The 18,879-nt window shown below is 46.2% G+C and overlaps 1 protein-coding gene across 1 annotated transcript; it reads right to left on the bottom strand.

The window, feature by feature from the left end:
- Positions 1 to 461: 461 nt before the first annotated feature.
- On the bottom strand, positions 462 to 17,288 carry CCDC175 (coiled-coil domain containing 175; the record flags this gene model as incomplete). The annotated part of the gene is made up of 7 exons (XM_026646135.1): positions 462 to 543; positions 2,878 to 2,987; positions 5,550 to 5,672; positions 6,863 to 7,091; positions 8,340 to 8,475; positions 8,685 to 8,796; positions 17,203 to 17,288. Coding segments are annotated over 7 exons (878 nt in total), but the record flags the coding sequence as incomplete, so codon positions are not given.
- Positions 17,289 to 18,879: the final 1,591 nt, after the last annotated feature.

Below are 18,879 nucleotides of genomic sequence, written 5' to 3'. Positions count from 1 at the left end.
ATACGTCTGTTAGTCTATAAGGTGCCACAGGACTCTTTGCTGCTTTTAAAATAAAATAATGCTGCTTATATAAATTATACCTATTAACAGATCACATCACAGGTATTTTGCAGTTACTTATGGCTGAACTGCCTGGCAGTTGATAGCCTGCTGGGCGGCTGCTGCACAGGGAACTTAGGGGAGTGGGGAGCTGATAGGGGGGCTGCCGGCCCACCTTGGTTCCAAGCCCCCACCAGCTAGCTCCAACGCGCTGCTCTTTCTGCAAGCAGTGGACAAAGCAGGCGACTGCCAAATAACGTTATAAGGGAGTATTGTGCAACTTTAAACGAGCACGTTTTCTAATTGATCAGCAACGTAACAACGAAACAACGTTAACTGGGACGACTTTAAGTGAGGAGTTACTGTATATTCATATATTTTAAAAACCAACGAAGTAGTAAAAAAAAAAATCTGCTTCTTACCTTTGCTATATCAATATTTAGATTCTCCCTTTCTTGGGCAATTTTTGATTGCAAAAGCAGTAGATCAGAATCGAGGCTATGTCTATGAAACAAAGCCAATGCAGACATATTAAGGAGTGAACATGAATAAAGAACTATGACCAATGGCCTGTTAAATGTTACATGTTCTTATTCTCATACCTTTAGTGTAAACACAACATACAGTATTTTAGAATGCACCTTGAATGTTTATCAAATACAGAGATTTTTTTACTCAGCAGTAGGCGCTTCCCATATACACACCTGACTAATATACAACTTGTGACGCAGATAAAGCCAGCCAGTGACAGTGGGTATGTCTACACTACAACCGGAGATTTGATAGCAGCGTGTGTAGATATACCTGCACTAGCTGAGATCTAGCTGGCTTGCTAAAAATAGCAGTGAAGATGTGGCAGCACAGACTTCAGTGTGAGCTATACTAGACTGCCGTGAGACCCTGGGTATCTACTCATCTTGCTATCTTGCACTGAAGCCCATGCAGCTGCATCTTCACTGCTAATTTTAACCAATTTAGTGCTAAGAAGGCCTACCCAAGCTGCAATTAGCCACAACATTAGCATTAGGAGGCCTACCCAAGCTGCAATCACACCTTTGACTGCAGTGTAGACATATCCAGTGATACCAGCCTCGTGGATGGAATACAAATTGAAAACAAATTCATAAATCTTGCTTCTGATGGACATTGTGTGCTTGCGTGTCTTAGAGATGGCAGGGGAAGCATGACAGCTGTTCACTTTCCTTGCTCCTCATGCAGCATTGCCCATGGTCAAGCAAGGAGCCACCTGGCCCATCCTTCTAGCTAGAGGAAAAATGTGAGAAGGAAGAAATCTGACAAAGGAGGGAAGAATTTAAGAAAGGAAGAGGAGAAAAACTGGTGGCTTCATAACAAAGAAATGTGGAAACTTGAGAATCCCACGTAGCTTGGGTTTTGGGATTTGTGCCAAACACAGGGAAAGAAGGAACATATTGCGGTAGGTCTTCAGTTTAACTTAAAATGACTAAGGCCCTGGCCCATTATATAATATGAGGTGGAGCTAGAGATAATGGCAAGAAAATGTAGAGCAAAAAAGGCACCTCACACACTTTGGGGACTATAAAAAATAAGAGTCATACAACGGGAATGCTTTTGTCATACTAGCCAATGAAATTCACTGCAGCATGTCACAAAGGCCCTGAGCCTGTGAACATGTATACATGTGCTTCAATTTATTACCATGAATAGTCCCACTGAAGTCAACACTCATGGTAGTAAAATGAAGCATGTACATAAATGCTGACAGATCAGGGCCACGTTCCGGTACTGGACTGCAGCTGGATTTTGAAAAGAACCGAATAGTTTTATTACTAATAATGACACGCGTAGTTATGCCAGCTAGGAAAAGGGTAGTCAAACTTAAAGGTTCAAGGCAATAAGATCATTTATACAGGGCTCCCAGGATTAATATTTTCTCTATGGTTAGGTGTTCTTGCCTTCCTCCAAAGCATCAGGTATTGGCCATTGGTGGAGGCAAGATCTTGGATTTCAACTGGAAGTCTGATTTGCAAAGAAAATTCCCATGTTGTATTTTTCCATCAGCTGAAAAAACACTTAATTTCAAAATTGTTAAAAAGCTCAGAGAAATGACTGAGCATGTGGACATTTCACTGTAGCCCTTCAGTCGGGGTAATCTAATGATGAGCTCGGTAGTGCCATCTAAAGTAATCCATGACTCAGCTTCCTCCCTGTCCCTTTGGGGTGTCTTTCACCTTTGGGAGCACATGGCAGGAGTAGTCCCTGCCCTACAGAGCACAGGGATTGTAGCTGTTCAGAGGGGCAACATAGTGCATTGGTGTTGACGTGTACCCTCCCCAGCCCACACACACAGAGCAGCTGGGCACAATTCTGGCCCTATGTACACTGTATGTGACTAGTTATTCCATGGCAACTACCTCAAATTCACCAATATATCATTTGAGTTACTTTTTTGTGTGTGTGCCCACTGAAGTCAATGGAAAGAATCCCACTGACTTCAATGAGCATTGGATTGGCCCCTAAAATATTGCTATTTTAAGTCAGCCACTCTGTGTCTTTATAAACAATCACACAAACAGAAAGATTGACAGGTGACCTGCAATATTTTAGAAAGAGGGGTAGTTTGATTCCCAGGAATAGCACTGGATTGTGCAACCAGTGCATGGATTAGATGCCAAAGCTACATTTATAAATACAATAACTGACTTGAAGTTACTTACCATTCTATATATTTAATTATTCAAATAATTTATTAAATCTGGCTGGTTACAAACAAATACTGTTGTTAACTCCTTAAAGATTACAGAAATTTTAAATGCTGACACAAGTTTAGCAAAGAGAACAAAGAATCAAATCACATACTTCCTTTCGCAGAGTTCCAGCTTTTCCGTCATTTTAAGTTTTAATTCCATTATTAGTTGTTCGTTTGTTTCTTTCAGTCGTGCTATCTGAACTTTCTCATTAAAAATAATCTATTAAAAGTTAAATTAGTTAGTACTGATGCACAATATTTCCATAAATAGTACTCACAAAATTAATTTACTGCTACTTCTTTTCTTTTTTAAAGACCATGTAATTTTTGCATATGATTTTTGTGTAACTTTTTAATATTTATTCTGAAATATCACAAGCAAAACCATTAGCCAATATAAAAAAAAATGATATTTAAGGTACTAGTCAAGCCAGTGCTTTGCTATAATTACTCTATTTTATCACTAACAGTGTTAATAAATTGAGTCACAGTGATAACCAAGAGATTTAAAGATCTTTGAGCTACAAACTCTATCCTCTAACTTGTCTTCACTGCAATTAATTTGAATTATAATTTGAGGTTAGCCCCTAACGCAGTGGTCCCCAACCTTTTTGTGGCCAATAGCACATTCATGTTTTCAGAAGAGTGTGGCAGGCTCCTATTTTTTTTTTTTTTTTTTTTTTTTTTTTTTTTGCGGCAGTTCTGGGCAGTGCGGAGAGAAGCCGCGAGGACAGAGAACACTGCGCCCTGCAGCCCCGGAGTTCTCTGTCCCCGGCAGGCGCCGGGCCGCAGCTTCTCTCCCCTGCTGGGCACTAGGCAGGCCCCGCTCCTGCCGGGGACAGAGAACACCGTGCCCACAGCCTGAGTTCTCTGTCCCCATCAGGCGCGGGGCCGCAGCTTCTCTCCCCTGCTGGGCACTACGCGGGTGCACATAAATGCCCCGGCAGGCATCATGGCGCCCGCGGGCACCGCGTTGGGGACCACTGCTCTAACTCATCTCCTGTCCACATACAAAAACCTTAACAAGTGCAGTAGTGCTTTTAACTCAAGTTGGCTGCCCCATCAGGAGGTATGGGCCGACCCATCAGGAGCTAATCCAATCACTCTGTGCTGCTCATGTGTTATTTCACCATGTCGACCCTACGGGGACTGTAGCGGCATAGTTGTGGCACCACAGCTGGGCCAGCACAACTCCATAGTGTACTCGCAGACTACAGCAACGGAAGGAGTTTTTCCGTCATTGTAGAAACATCACTTCCCCAGGCGACGGTAACTAAGGCCATGTCTGCACTACAAAATTATGTCGACCTAATTTACGTCGGCATACAGCCACTGCAGTTATTAAATCGCTTGTGTGCACGCACTCTTGGTTCCATGGGTCGACAGTGCGCGGTCCTCACCAGAAGCACTTATATCGATTGCACTATCAGTGTGGGGCATTATGGGACGGTTCCTCAAAGCAAGTGACAGTCGACGTAAGCAACCCAGTGTCTACACCGACACTGTGCTGGTCTAACTACATTGACCGTGACTCTATACTGCTGGGGGTGGGGGGTGTTACTAAATCAGCATACAGCGGCACTAACATCAGCAGGAGCCCAATTGAAGTGAAGAGACTTCCACAGCTAGGTTGATGCAAAGCAGTTTAAGTTGACTAACTGCATAGTACAGACCAGGCCTGAGTTGCTGGAAACATTCCTAGCTGCATCTACACTGTGAGATAGGTTGGCACAGCTACTTCCGTGGATTTTTCACATCCTTGAGCACTGTACCTACATTGACCTAAATTTTAAGTGTAGACAGGCCTAACTCAAGAGGAATTAACTAAAACGTAGATAACTCAAGTTACTTCTGCAGTGAAGACATAGAGTAAGAGGACAGATGAAGATACTGATCTCTCCCTACATTTTTAAGAGAAATTATTCCTGTGAAAAAACAAGGGAAAACTGTTTTTGGACTATATGGGGTAAAAATGGTAACCAGTATTGCGTGGAAGGCAAAGAAATCCCAATTACCCTTTTCATCCTATTAGTTCTGACTTCCCAGCTCTTGAGATGCCCTATATTGTATTTATTCATGCATCAATGGGAGCGGTGTTATTTTGTCCAATTTACTTTTGAGAGTCCTGTGCAATTGGGCTTCCATCACTTCCTTTGGTTGATTATTCCATATTCTAATACATCTCATTGCCAAGATATCTTTCCTGATTCACAGATTAAGTGTTCTCCTTTCTATAATTCCCATTGTTCCTAGTTATGCCACCTTGGACCACACTAAATAACCCCTTTTTCTGTTTGGTATTTTTAGCCATCAAGTATTTGCAATTTGTCATTTCTCCTCGTTAGCCTTGATTCTGCAAGTGGCTCTGCTTGGGCAATCATCTGGAGCCAGTTACAGGAATGGGGCCTGTGTCATCATCTAGCTGAGCTGTTGCATGTATATAAAGTGCATGTCTGCATGGGAAAACTGACTGCCATAGCTATAGCAGAACAATTATTCTGCTATAGCAATACTGGTATAATTTCCCCACGCGGACACTATTCCAGAACAAAAGTGACTTTATTATGGAATAATTACTGGTTAATAATGCTGGTTAATTTCCTCATGTAGACAAGTCCTTAGCTCTTTTATTCTTTCTTCATAGAAGCTGCTCCCTCCAGCCCTCTTCTCTCAACTCCCTCCAATTTGTCCAGCTATTAAATTAAAAGTTGATGCTCTTTACAGTAAGAATTTGCATTGAAATAAGAACTCTATTGCGAGAAGCTAGTTATTTTCTCCTTACCGCTGTATTTTGAGCTATCTCAGACTGCACAGCCGATAGCTTTATGGACAATTTTTCTAATTCATCCTTTTTTCCTGAATTTTTTTCCTTCTGAAGATCAAGTTTTGTTTTCATCTCTGCGTTCTACATTTAAAAATATAACCATTTTTACAAGCTATTATGTATTGCTTAACTAAAGAAGAAAGTCTCTATATTTGTAAATAGGGCAGTCTCTGGAGCCTTTCAATAAAAAGTGTTATACTAATGGGAAAATTATACTAGAAGAAAAGAACTTTCTACAGGGACACTGTCTATAATTTCTGTGCACAAACCCTACAGGAAAATCCTATTAATAATTCATTAGAATAGAGTATTAATTTAGGCTCTGACCCAGCAAAGACTTATGCACATGTTTTATATGCTATGAACAGTCCCACTAACTTACACGGGACTACTCACGGTGCATAAAATTAGGCACGTGATTAGGTCCTGGCAGTACTGGGGCTATAATTTGTTCTACAGAAAAATATTTTTGTCAAACTAAAAGAATGTAATATCCTTTTACAGTGGTTCTCAAACGTTTGTACTGGTGACCCCTTTCACATAGCAAGCCTCCAAAGGGGCCCCCCCTTATAAATTAAAAACACGTTTTTATATATTTAACACCATTATAAATGCTGCAGGTGAAGCGGGGTTTGGGGTGGAGGCTGGCAGCTCGCGACCCCCCATGCAATAACTTTGCGACCCCCTGAGGGGTCTCGACCCCCAGTTTGAGAGCCCCTTAAGATATATTTTATGGCATTTTTCAAAATAGAAATCAAATAAGAAAGACAAAATATAAAAGCAAAATAAAGATATTTTTCTTCTCTCTCTCTTCTCATATTAAAGTAATTAAACAGAAGAAGTCAGAATTCAATAGGCAATTTAAGAGAATATAAGAAAAATATATATACACACACACACTCTCTCTCTCTATAAAAGTTCTTATATTCTCTTAAATTCCATAGTGTGTGTGTGTGTGTGTGTGTGTTGGACCCCCTGTCCCCACTCCAATATAAAGAGTTTGTTTGGAAGTCACTTTCCTTTTGTATTGGTATGAAGGCATAATTTGACTCCATGAGAACAAACTGTAAAATGTTTAGCATAAATATTATTATGATTTATTATTTGTATGATCATAGTACTCGGGAGCCCTACTCATCGACCAGGACCCCATTGTGCTAGGCACTGAATAAACATCAACATTTCAGTATAATTCCTAAAACCATTTCAGCTTTGCAGCTATATTAACATGTATACATTTATCACTGTGGAGTACAGCACCTGATATTTACCTTTCTAGCCCACATTTCGATTTCATCATTAAATATTTTTATTTCTTTAGCTAGAACATCTTTCACTTCTTTGACAGCATTCAGTAGGTTGATTATTTCTTGTTCTGCATCCCTTTTTTTGTTGCAAAACTCATTTAAAAGTATATTTGTGTTAGCCTTCTGTGCCATCTGCTGGTTCAGTAAGTCTACAGCTTCTTCATGCTGGACCCACAGCCACTCTTGCTCCTTACTGGCAAAAATAAATCAGAGACAGATTATACTGCATACCTGCCATAAGGATTCAAGTCCTGGTCCAAAGCCTGCTGAAGTCAGTAAAAACACTGCAGTGTAGCTCGAGACCTGAACCTTTATTTTCTACCTTTCAATAAAGTAAAGCACACATTAATGACTCCGACAAGTCTAGCACTATATATATATATGGCAGGTATATATATAAAAATAGAAATAAAATACAAGTAAGGTAGTGCATATAGAATTGCCTGTAATTAAGACTATCTAAGCCTGTCCATTTTAAAGGTTCATTTTCAGTTGCTTATAACATTCTCAAAGTTTTACTTCAGGTGTGAATATTTTCTGAAAGTTTAATAAAAAATAGATGAACTGTTTTCCAACATAGAAGGAATGAAAAATATATCCGTTTTCCTGCTGTAAGAAACTACGCTATGATCTCTTTTTGAACAACTCTAGCTCCTTGGCAGAAAGTGACAGGAACATGAAATCTGGCATGGACAAAGCAAATGTCCCAATATCCCAGTGGGACAATGTGGAAGAGGAAGATTCATGAGGGGGTGTTTGCAGAGATTTTGGCCTGGTCTACAATTAAAGTTTATACCAATATAGTTATGTCACTCAGGGATGTGAAAAATCCACACTCTCTAGGCAGGATACTATGCTGACAAAATCCCCAGTGTAGACGCAGCTGTGCTGACAGACAATGGCGTCTGTTGGCATCACTAATGTTGTTTGGAGAAGTAGTGTTCCCATACTGGCAGAACTCCTCCTCCTGTCAGTGTATGTTGTGTTTATACTAGAAGGTTATGCTGACACAGCTATGCCTGGCATTTCCCCCCCAAAGCATTAGGGGGCTCTCAGCATAAACACCTAACTCAGAGCTCTCGCCCACAGGCGGCGATCTGGGGGCTGCAAATTTAAAACTCTCTCTACTTCTGATTGTCCTCTGACATTCATTGTTGCAGGCAGAAGGCTCTCCCCCTGCCACTGTCTTCACAGTCAGATCTGCAGTCACTTTCCTATAAGCCAGTCTATCATTACAGCAGGGGGCAGTTGGCATCAGGCAGTGACACAAAAGATCTTCAAAAGCAAGGCTGTTACTGCAGCAAAGAGCTGCCTAGGAAGATTTGCAGCTCACTGCAGAAACGAGGGACAAGCACTGTTCACCAGGCTCTGATTCCACTTCATTTCTCCTTAATCCTCTATCAATATGATTTACCGAAGCTTGAGGCAAATATATACATACCACATAGCAGCATTCTGGGTTTCACAAAGGATTTGCTTCTGATTCAGTGATTCGATTTCATACGTGATGTTTTTCAGTGCAGTCTGTAATTGAGTTATCTTAGCAGTACTGGATTCATGGGCTGCACCAACAAGAGCTAGAAAAATAACGTGTGCAGTTGTTGCAAAAAAACACCCACAAAAAACATGTATAACAACAATCTGAATGTGGCTTATTTTCTGTAATCTTTAATGCATTACTATAGGAACTGTCAACTATAGGTCGCCCCCAGCTGTGATTCTCTTACTTTAGGGATACATTTTGTCTCCCCACTTATATTCTCAGAGTTGGTTAACTTGACACTACCTTCCAACTCCTTGGTAACTACTTCTGGAAGAGTCTGGAGTTTTAAACGGAGATTACTATTTTTTATGGTCTCCTCTTCTAGAAGTTCAAGGGTGCGTCTTCTTAATTTTTCCTGACAATTAACAAATAGGTGATCACGCAAAGGTTAGATTCAACCTCAATCACTTAACAGAACAATATATGAAAAAGTGCTTTGGGGCTTCTAAACTCTACATTCTCCCCCTTTATACATGGCTACCCTAGCCTAGGCACTCCCACCCTCCAGTTACCCTCCAAAAAACCTCGTCCCATGGAGGGCTGGCCAGAGCCATGTTGGTGTGGCAGCTCCAGGCTTCTCATGTGGGGCAGTCCTTAAAGGGCCAGACCCTCTCCCCACTCCAAAAGCTGTGTTGGGGGAGCAGCTGCGCCAGAACCACATTGCTGGGGCAGATCCTGTCTCTCAGCTTCTATTTTGGGGGGATAATGAAATGTCAGAAAAAAACCCTCAAATCCTGGGCTGGCATACTGGCGTGTCAGCTCCTGGCTGTGGACCACTAGGGTGTGTGTGTTGGAGGCACCATTAAATAGGCACCCATCAAAACTAGGCTAGAGTCACTGCTGAGACTGAGAGGAGCTCTTAAAGGGGCAGAGCCCCTGAAACTGTACAGTGGGTGGGGGAGTTGGGTCAGTGCTGTGCTGGTTAGGGTTAGGGTTAGGGTTAGGGTGGAGAAGAATGGCTGGTCCATAAATAAGTAGTGACCTAGACCTATGCCTAATGCCTGACCTGCATTTTTGTGTCTTCCCTTCAGTTTTGCTAACAGCCAGAGGTGAAAGTAAGCCGGTACGGCAAGAGCCAGTACGCCATGCCAGACCAGATCAGCTTCCCCAGGCTGGCGATTTAAAGGGCCCGGGGCTCCCTGCAGTGGCCGGAGCCCAGGGCCCTTTAAATCGCCTCCCGAGCCCCGCTGCCCGAGCCCCGGGGTGGTGGCAGCAGAGCTCTGGCGGTGATTTAAAGGGCCCGGGGCGGCGATCACCGCCAGAGCCCTTCCGCCGCTACCCTGGGCTCAGGTGGCAATTTAAAGGGCCAGGGGCTCCCCGCTGCCAGGGCCCTGGGCCCTTTAAATCGCTGCCCGAGCCCGGCTGCCAGAACCCTGGGGTAGTGGCGGCAGGGCTCCATCAGAGATTTAAAGGGCCCGGAGCTGCGCTGCGGTAGCGGTGGCCAGAGCCCCAGGCCCTTTAAATCTCCCAAGTCCCATGGCTCCCAGCCGCCTCTGCAACTGGTAGCTCCGGGGGTGATTTAAAGGCCCTGGGGCTGCCAGGGCTCCAGCGTTCTGGTAAGTTCTTTAACTTACTTTCACCCCTGCTATCAGTTATCTTCACCAGCCTAAGCAAGATGGAAAAAAAAAAAAGAGGTAGCCCAAGCCGATTCCTCAAATACTCAATTCTACACGCCTACACTTACACCCAGTACACACTGCTTTCCTTAAGTGTAGAAAGACTGAAGAGGTGGCAATAGTATACAAGAAACACAATGAGAATATGAAGGTTTCACTGGAGAGGAATTATATCCTCAATTTGCAGTAAAAGTGAAAAAGAAAACACTTTTGCTGAACTGAGTTAGTGACATAAAAATAACTCATGAATAAGTTGATTAATAAGATGAATAAGGCTAAGATTTAGTCATAGGTATTTTTAGTAAAAGTCATGGACAGATCACGGGCAATAAACAAAAATTCATGGCCCATGACCTGTTCATGACTTTTACTATATAAATACCCCTGACTAAAACTTAGCAGCTCCTAGGGCCTGGGGGTGCTGCTGCTCTGGGTAGCCCCCAGGACACTGCTGCTCTAGGGGGTCCCAGGGACCAATGGCTAGCCCCTGCACTGGCCAAGGGGGCTGACTGCCCTCAGCCACCCGCTACTCCGAGGTCCCAGTGCCAGGGCGCTCTCCGGGGCTGCCCCCGGGACCGCTGCTCGGGTACTCCCCAGGGCCAGCTGCCCAAGGCCACCTGAGCAACGGCCAGTGCGGCTGGCCGCAGGGCACCCGAGCAGCCCTGGGGTCAGCCGCACCAGCCACTGCAGCTGCGAAAGTCATGGAGGTCGTGGAAAGTCACAGAATCTGTGACTTCTGCAACCTCCGTGACAGAATTGCAGCCTTAATGACGAATTACTGAAGAGGAGGGTTGAAACAGGTGAGTTAGAGTAGTAGTGAAGGAAAAAAGGAGAGTTTTATAAGAGATTTACATTTATCAGCGGATAACTTAAAGAGATTTTTTTAAACTGTTTTATTTGAAACCACTTTGGCTTTAATGTCTACCATGGCCTTATGACAGATGCCGTTCATCTATGAACAGCCATTCCCAGTTAAGAAATATCACAGATGACACCCTAACCATGCACATGGGAGTTCTCGTCTCTCTGTAGTGAAGGACACTAAGGGTATGTCTACACTACGAGGGTAATTCGATTTTACTTAAATCGAATATGTGGAATCGATATTGCAAAGTCGAACGTGTGTGTCCACACTAAGGACACACTAAGGACAGTAATTCGACTTTGTGAGTCCACACTAAGGGGGCGAGCGTCGATATTGGAAGCGGTGCACTGTGGGCAGCTATCCCACAGTTCCCGCAGTCCCCGCTGCCCATCGGAATTCTGGGTCGAGCCGCCAATGCCTTCTGGGTAAAAAAAATTTGTCGTCATCCGTCCGTCACTAACGCCCTCCCTCCCTCCATGAAAGCGCCGGCGGGAAATCAGTTCGCGCACTTTTCTGGTCAGTGACAGCGCGGATGCCACAGCACTGCGATCATGGATCACGCTGCGACCATCGCTGCACTTGTGGCCGTTCTCAACACCTCGCAGCTTATCATACACCTTTCCCTGAGGCAGATGCAGAGAAATCGGGCGAGGAGGCTACGGCACCGCCGTGAGAGCCTGAAGTCGGAGAGTGGCACAGAGCTGTCAGAAACCACGAGCCCCAGCGCCCAGGACATGACGTTGGCAATGGGGCATGTGGATTTTGTTGAACGGCGATTCTGGGCCCGGGAAACAAGCACGGACTGGTGGGACCGTATAGTGCTTCAGGTCTGGGATGAATCCCAGTGGCTGCGAAACTTTCGCATGCGGAAGGGGACTTTCCTCGAACTTTGTGAGTTGCTGTCCCCTGCCCTGAAGCGCAAGGACACCCGCATGCGAGCAGCCCTCACTGTCCAGAAGCGAGTGGCCATAGCCCTCTGGAAGCTTGCAACGCCGGACAGCTACCGGTCAGTCGCGAACCACTTTGGTGTGGGCAAATCTACCGTGGGGGTTGTTGTCATGCAAGTAGCCAAGGCAATCGTGAAGGTACTGCTCCCAAAGGTAGTGACCCTGGGAAACGCGCAGGTCATCATAGATGGCTTTGCCGCGATGGGATTCCCAAACTGCGGTGGGGCTATAGATGGGACTCACATCCCTATCCTGGGACCGGACCACCAGGCCAGCCAGTACATCAATAGAAAGGGCTACTTTTCAATGGTGCTGCAAGCACTGGTGGACCATCGGGGACGGTTTACAAACATCTACGTCGGATGGCCGGGCAAGGTTCATGACGCTCGTGTGTTCAGGAACTCTGGTCTGTTTAGACGGCTGCAGGAAGGTATTTACTTCCCAGACCACAAAATAACTCTTGGGGATGTGGAGACGCCTACAGTCATCCTCGGGGACCCAGCCTACCCGCTAATGCCCTGGCTCATGAAGCCCTATACTGGCGCCCTGGACACAGAAAAAGAACTGTTCAACTACCGTCTCAGCAAGTGCAGAATGGTGGTGGAGTGTGCTTTTGGCCGTCTCAAAGGGAGATGGAGAAGCTTACTCACTCGCTGTGATCTCAGTGAAACCAATATCCCCATCGTTATTGCAGCTTGCTGTGTGCTCCACAATCTATGTGAGAGCAAGGGGGAGACCTTTATGGCGGGGTGGGAGCTAGAGGCAAATAGCCTGGCTGCTGATTACGTCCAGCCAGACAGCCGGGCCATTAGAAGATCCCAGCGGGACGCCCTGTGCATCCGGGAGGCTTTGAAAGCTAGGTTCCTGAGTGAGCAGGGCAACCAGTGACTTTTCAGTTTGTGGACAGAGAAGCTGAACCTGCCCCCGTTTCTTTACCCAGTTCATTTTGACTATCCTCTCCAGTTACATACCCCCTTCACCCCCTTCCCCTTCCCAAAAAATAAAATCATTTCGATTTTGTTAATGAACAGCGTTGTCTGTATTGCTGTTTTCGCGGGAATATTTTAAACCGGGGACGCAGACTGTGGCGGGGGGCGGGTTCAGTGTTCTGATGCAAATGATGCTTCTAAACTCCCGGAATGACAGGCTCCGCACTGGTGGACTGGTTATTTCAATGGAGAACATGAAAAACACCTCCCAGACTGACCAGGGTAACCAGTGACTGCACTGTGTATGTGTCCTGATGCTGGACCTGACACCGCCTCTGTACCCTGCTAAAGGTCACTGTCCTGCCCAATTACCAAGCCCCTTCCCCCCCTCCAGACAGACTCTCCCTCAAAAGAACCTGACTGAAACAGTAATGGAGAGAAACAAACATTTTATTGCGAACCAGACATGAAACGTGGGGTGTGAAACTTGGACGGGGGCTTCTGTGAGGTGGGTGGGAAAGGACTTATGAAATTTTGGGGAATGTCAGCCTTCTAGTGCTAGAGCAGTCTGCAGGGGTTGACTGAAAGTTTTAACGGCCCTTGCTGCCCCTCTTTCTTTGGAGTTTGGGTGAGGGTGGTGTGGGACTTGGTGGCGGGTGAGGGCGGTTACAGATAGACTGCAGCGGGGCTCTGTCCTCCTGCCTCCGGTCTTGCAGAACATCCACAAGGCGCCGGAGCGTGTCCGTTTGCTCCCTCATTAGTCCAAGCAGCTTTTCAGTAGCCTGTTGGTCCTCCTGACGCCACCTCTCCTCCCGTTCCATGACTGCTCGGTGCATTTGTGACAAGTTCTCCCTCCACTGTGTCTGCTGGGCTGCCTGGGCTCGGGAGCAGTCCATTAGTTCTGAGAACATGTCTTCACGCGTCTTCTTCTTCCTCCGCCTAATCTGCGCTAGCCTCTGGGAGTGTGCTGAGAGGCTGGGTTGGGAGACAGTCGCAGATGTGTCTGTGTGAATTGTGAAAAGGGAGTGAATTCCTGAGACAGATAAATGAAATTGTATACAAAGAACCTAGTCTTTCTCTGTGAACAAGACCATGCACTGCACCTCTCACATGCGCACTCAGGACAAGGTCGAATTTTCGGCCGTCGCCTTCAGTGCCTGTGGACTTGCGGAGGTCTTGGACTGTTCAGAGAACTGTGGCTGGAGACCTGAACTTCTGGAGCGGGCAATAATGGTAAGCCGCAGACTTGTGGCTGCTTAAAACTCCAGCAGTAGCACTGGCCTCCTTTCACATTGAAAGCAATGCCAGTCTCTGCTGCCAGCAATCAGGACAGCATCAACTCTGCCCCTGTCCCACCCCCTCGCGGCTGTCCCAGGGAAAGATCCCTGTATGCTGCCCCTCTCCCTCCACCGCGTGGCTGTAAAGCAGTCCCAATACTAACATTCCCCTCCCTAATTCAAAGCAGGGCGTCATGAGCGACATCACCCTCCTGAGGATCCCGGACACCCAGAGAGAACGCATGCTGCGGGAAAGCATGCAGAAACCGGGGCCGTATGCCGCCATGCTATGTCGGGCCATGATCCCGGAGTACTTGATTGTGGCGTGGAGGGGGCATGTCTGCTACCACGGAGGGCCCACTAAGATCGCCCTACCCCGGAACCTGATCAACAGGCTTGAGCTCTACCTCCACGAGACCTACGAGGAGTTCTCCTACGAGGATTTCTCGTCGATCCCCGGCCACATTGACCGGATTTTCGCGTAGGTGCACTGGGACTATGGAGTGGAGCGTCTTGGGCCTGGGAATCATGGAGTAACGGACATTGTGAAAATTTTTTAAAACACTTGGGACTAAATTGAGAAGAGCCCGAGACAGAGAAATCATGAAAACCCATTTGTTACCTTTGTAAATATTCCTGTTTTGTACCTGATTATTTTTTTACTAGTTTACAGAACTTTTATAAATGTACATTGTTAATAGTATAAATATTACCGTTCTGTTTTAAATAAATGTTTACATGTTTACAGCACTTACTGCTTGATCCTTCCCCTGATTCTGTGTCCGGGGTAAGGGATGGGGACGGTTGGTACGGGATCTCGGTAAGGGTGATGAAGAGCTCCTGGCTGTCGGGGAAATCAGCGGTGCCAGCGCTGTCGACTGCCTCGTCCTCCTCATCTCCTTCTTCATCTTCCCCGTCCGCTGTCATGTCCGACGAGGAACCGGCCGCGGACATGATCCCATCCTCGGAGTCCACGGTCAGGGGTGGGGTAGTGGTGGCGGCCGCTCCCAGGATGGAATGCAGTGCCTCGTAGAAACGGGATGTGTGGGGCTGGGATCCGGAGCGTCCGTTAGCCTCTTTTGTTTTTTGGTAGCCTTGTCTCAGCTCCTTGATTTTCACGCGGCACTGCGTTGCATCCCGGCTGTAGCCTCTCTCTGCCATGGCTTTGGAGATCTTCTCGTAGATCTTAGCATTCCTTCTTTTGGAGCGCAGCTCTGAAAGCACGGACTCATCGCCCCACACTGCGATGAGATCCAAGACTTCCCGATCAGTCCATGCTGGGGCCCTCTTTCTATTGGATTGCACGGCCATCTCTGCTGGAGAGCTCTGCATAGTTGCCACTGCTGCTGAGCTCCCCTCGATGTCCAAAGAGGAACTGAGATTCAAACTGCCCAGACAGGAAAATGAAAATGAATTCAAATTTTCCCGGGGGTGTGGCTGGTCAGAGCATCCGAGCTCGGACTGCTGTCCAGAGCGTCAACAGAGTGGTGCACTGTGGGATAGCTCCCGGAGCTATTACCGTCGATTTCCATCCACACCTAGCCTAATTCGATATGGCCATGTCGAATTTAGCGCTAATCCTCTCGTTGGGGAGGATTACAGAAATCGATTTAAAGAGAGCTTTATGTCGAACTAAATGGCTTCCTGGTGTGGACGGGTGCAGGGTTAATTCGATATAACGGCGCTAAAGTCGACATAAAAGCCTAGTGTAGACCAGGCCTAAGAGTTGCTCCAGGAAAGAGTGCATTGGGGTCAGAGGGAAAAACACCTAGGTCAAAATTATTGATTTGCTTTATTTTTTAATACAGGCTTTTCTATAGTGCTCATCACTGTAGCATCTGGGCAGCTAACAATCCATAAATGATGTATCCTCACAATATCCCTATGAGACACAGAGGTATTCTTCTCATTCATACAGATGGGATTAAGTGAAAGAATAAGGCCCTTATCCTCCAAAGAGCTCTTCACAAGCAGACTTTGCACTCATGTGGAGCCCCATTAATTTCAATGAGGTTCCACCCACACAAGCTCATTGCAAGACTGGGGCCTAAATCACTTGCTCTAAACTAAAATAGGAAGTCTGTGAGAGCAGTGGGAACCCAGATCTGGAGTCCCAATCCATTGCATTGACCACAAGAGCATCCTTCCGCTCTTGACTTCAGTGCAAGTGCATACACTTACACAAAGTGTGGACTGGGCCTAGTCCTAGGGAAGTCCTCCATAGCACTGGCAGCTCTAGTCAGGGTCCATGGGTGCAACTGCACCCACAGACATCAAACCCACAATGCACTTCCATGACTGCATCTCATGGCTCCCAACTGGCACCCAGATCCCTTCTCCTGCCAGAACCTGCAGCAGCTCCTCTCAGTGCCAAGCACCGGCGGAAAGCCTCGAGCCAGCATGAAGGTATAGAGGGTGGACAGGGAGCACTCCTGCTTGCAGGAAGCATGGCCAGCATCCAGGTCCAATTCTGCCTTCCTGGCCCTCCTGCCAGAACACACAGCAGCTCCTCTCAGTGCCATGGACCAACAGGAAGCCTTGAATAAGCAGAGAGCACTAAGGATTTAGGTGGGGGGCAGTGGGGGCAAGTCAGGCTGTTCTCCTTATCCAGCCTGGCAGGGAGCTGTGGTGTGGGGAAAGCCAGGGGGAGCCTGTGCCATTGCCGCTGGGGAAGGGGTACCTCATTAGTACGCTCCTGCCCACTCCAGGCTGCAATGGCAACTTCCTTACATCCTGGGGGAAGATGAGAAGGGGAGCATGTGGAGCAGAGGGAGCAGGAGCAGGGCTGGATGTGGTACAATACACCCATTGAATTGGGAGGTTACATCTGCCCCTGCTCCAAAGTAACAGAATCCCACATTTTCCCTGGCTGTGTGATTTATCTTGGTAGGGTTGGATTAGTTGGATTATATTATTAGGGCCAAATTGTGCACATTGCAAAGTGCATGCACAGCTTCCACTGACTTCAGCTGGAGTTGTCTTCCCTTCTCTGACGGGAGAATCTGACCTTCAGAGCAGAAAGTTGCTTATGATACAACAGTAAAATATTAATGTCACTCATTTCACACTGTACATCTTTCTCATGTACAAGTGACTTTAAATACTTTATACTTTCAGGTTATGTTACCAGTGTCTTAATAGCTTCAGTAGCATCTTCGAGGTGCTGCACAGCTTCGTCACTGAATGCACACGCTTCATTTTTCAGTTGTATTTCTAAATTAAAAACATTGTAAAATTTAAAGTTTCAATTTTTTCCCTTAACCTTAAAATTATATATTCATACTGCTACATTATTTTATAAGTGTTATTCTAAAAGAGAAGGCTTTATTCCAAAACATTTGCTAAATTGATTACTGTCATGGTTCTAAACTAGGGCAGCACCTTTTACATTCCTCAAATTAAAGACATAAGAAATTAAGTATAAAGTTCTAGGGGAACATAGTATGACAGACATGACAAAATACTGGATAAACCTTACTGAACTAAGTTAAACCCTACTGTATTAGGCTTAAGTAGTTTAGGAGTTCATTGTATTAAAATGTAAAGGTTTATGTATTATTGTGGGACTGTATGGAACTTTTTTAGGAAGAAGACATGATTAATGTAATATTTGGGAAGAATTATGATCTTCAAAGAATTGTTTGGGCCAATACATATGAATCTGGTTTCCTAGGACAGTGGTTCTCAACCACGGGTCCGGGGCCCCCTGGCGGGCCGCGGGCAGGTTTCAGGGGGTTTGCCAAGCATGGCCGGCATTAGACTCACTAGGGCCCAGGGCAGAAAGCCCCATCACCCGGGGCTGAAGCTGAAGCCTGAGCAACTTAGCTTCATGGTGCCCCCTGTGGCGTGGGGCCCTGGACAATTGCCCTGCTTGCTACCCTTTAACAATGACCTTTTCTGTGCAGAAAAACAGTTGTCATGGCACAGGTGGGCCATGCAGTTTTTATAGCATGTTAGGGGGCCTCAGAAAGAAAATGTTGAGAACCCCTGTCCTATAAGCTACTCGGGACGCCTTTTGAAGCTACCCCCTGGAGAGGTTCACATAATCTAGTTCAAACTGGATTCTCCAGGGACCAACAGGCAAACAAAGATTTTTGGTTAAATAGCTTGATAGTAACCTGATCCATAGCCTTCTTTCTGATCCAGCAAATGGACAGGACCTCTGGTCCACAGAGAGCCCCAATCCTTAAGGAAAAATTGGAAGGACTTTGGCCTACTGAGGTCCCATAAAACAGGGGTTCTAGTTCTGAGCTGGGGCTGTCGTGAACTTGTGACCACAAAATGGAGGCAGTGTCTTCACTAGGAAAAAAGGTGTGTTTTTAACTCTAAGTAAAACCCTAGGCTCTCCCATATTCTTCATTTGACCTGCTAACTTGGGTGAAAACTACAAACTGCCTTGTCTTCACTAGAATTTTACCTCAAGTTAGTGGCCTTCGTGCCAAGTTCTAACTTACGCCCTGTGTACCGTCTGATTCTGACGATCTACCACTTTCATGCTGATGTAACTCCTTTGACTTGAATTAAGTTACTTATGATTCAACCAGCGTAAGTGAGATCAGAAGGGAGGTCCACTCAGGGCCGGCTCTAGGATATTTGCCGCCCAAGGCAAAAACAATTTTGGCCGCCCCCCCCGTCTTTAATTACCCCACCCCCGGCCCCGCCTCAACTCCGCCCCTTCCCCGAATCCCCAGCCCTGCCTCCTCCCCCCAGGCTCTCAAGACTAGGAGGGAGGGGGAGAAGCGGCGCCCGCGCCGCGGCCACTCGGAGTCTCCCCCTCCCTCCCAGGTTTGAGAGCCTGGGAGGG

Source organism: Terrapene carolina, unplaced genomic scaffold (genome assembly GCF_002925995.2).
Source record: "Terrapene carolina triunguis isolate 2854851 unplaced genomic scaffold, T_m_triunguis-2.0 Scaffold34110, whole genome shotgun sequence".
NCBI lineage: Eukaryota > Metazoa > Chordata > Testudines > Emydidae > Terrapene > Terrapene triunguis.
Note: the sequence above shows the minus strand (reverse complement) of the source record. Positions and strands in the feature narration are given on the sequence as shown.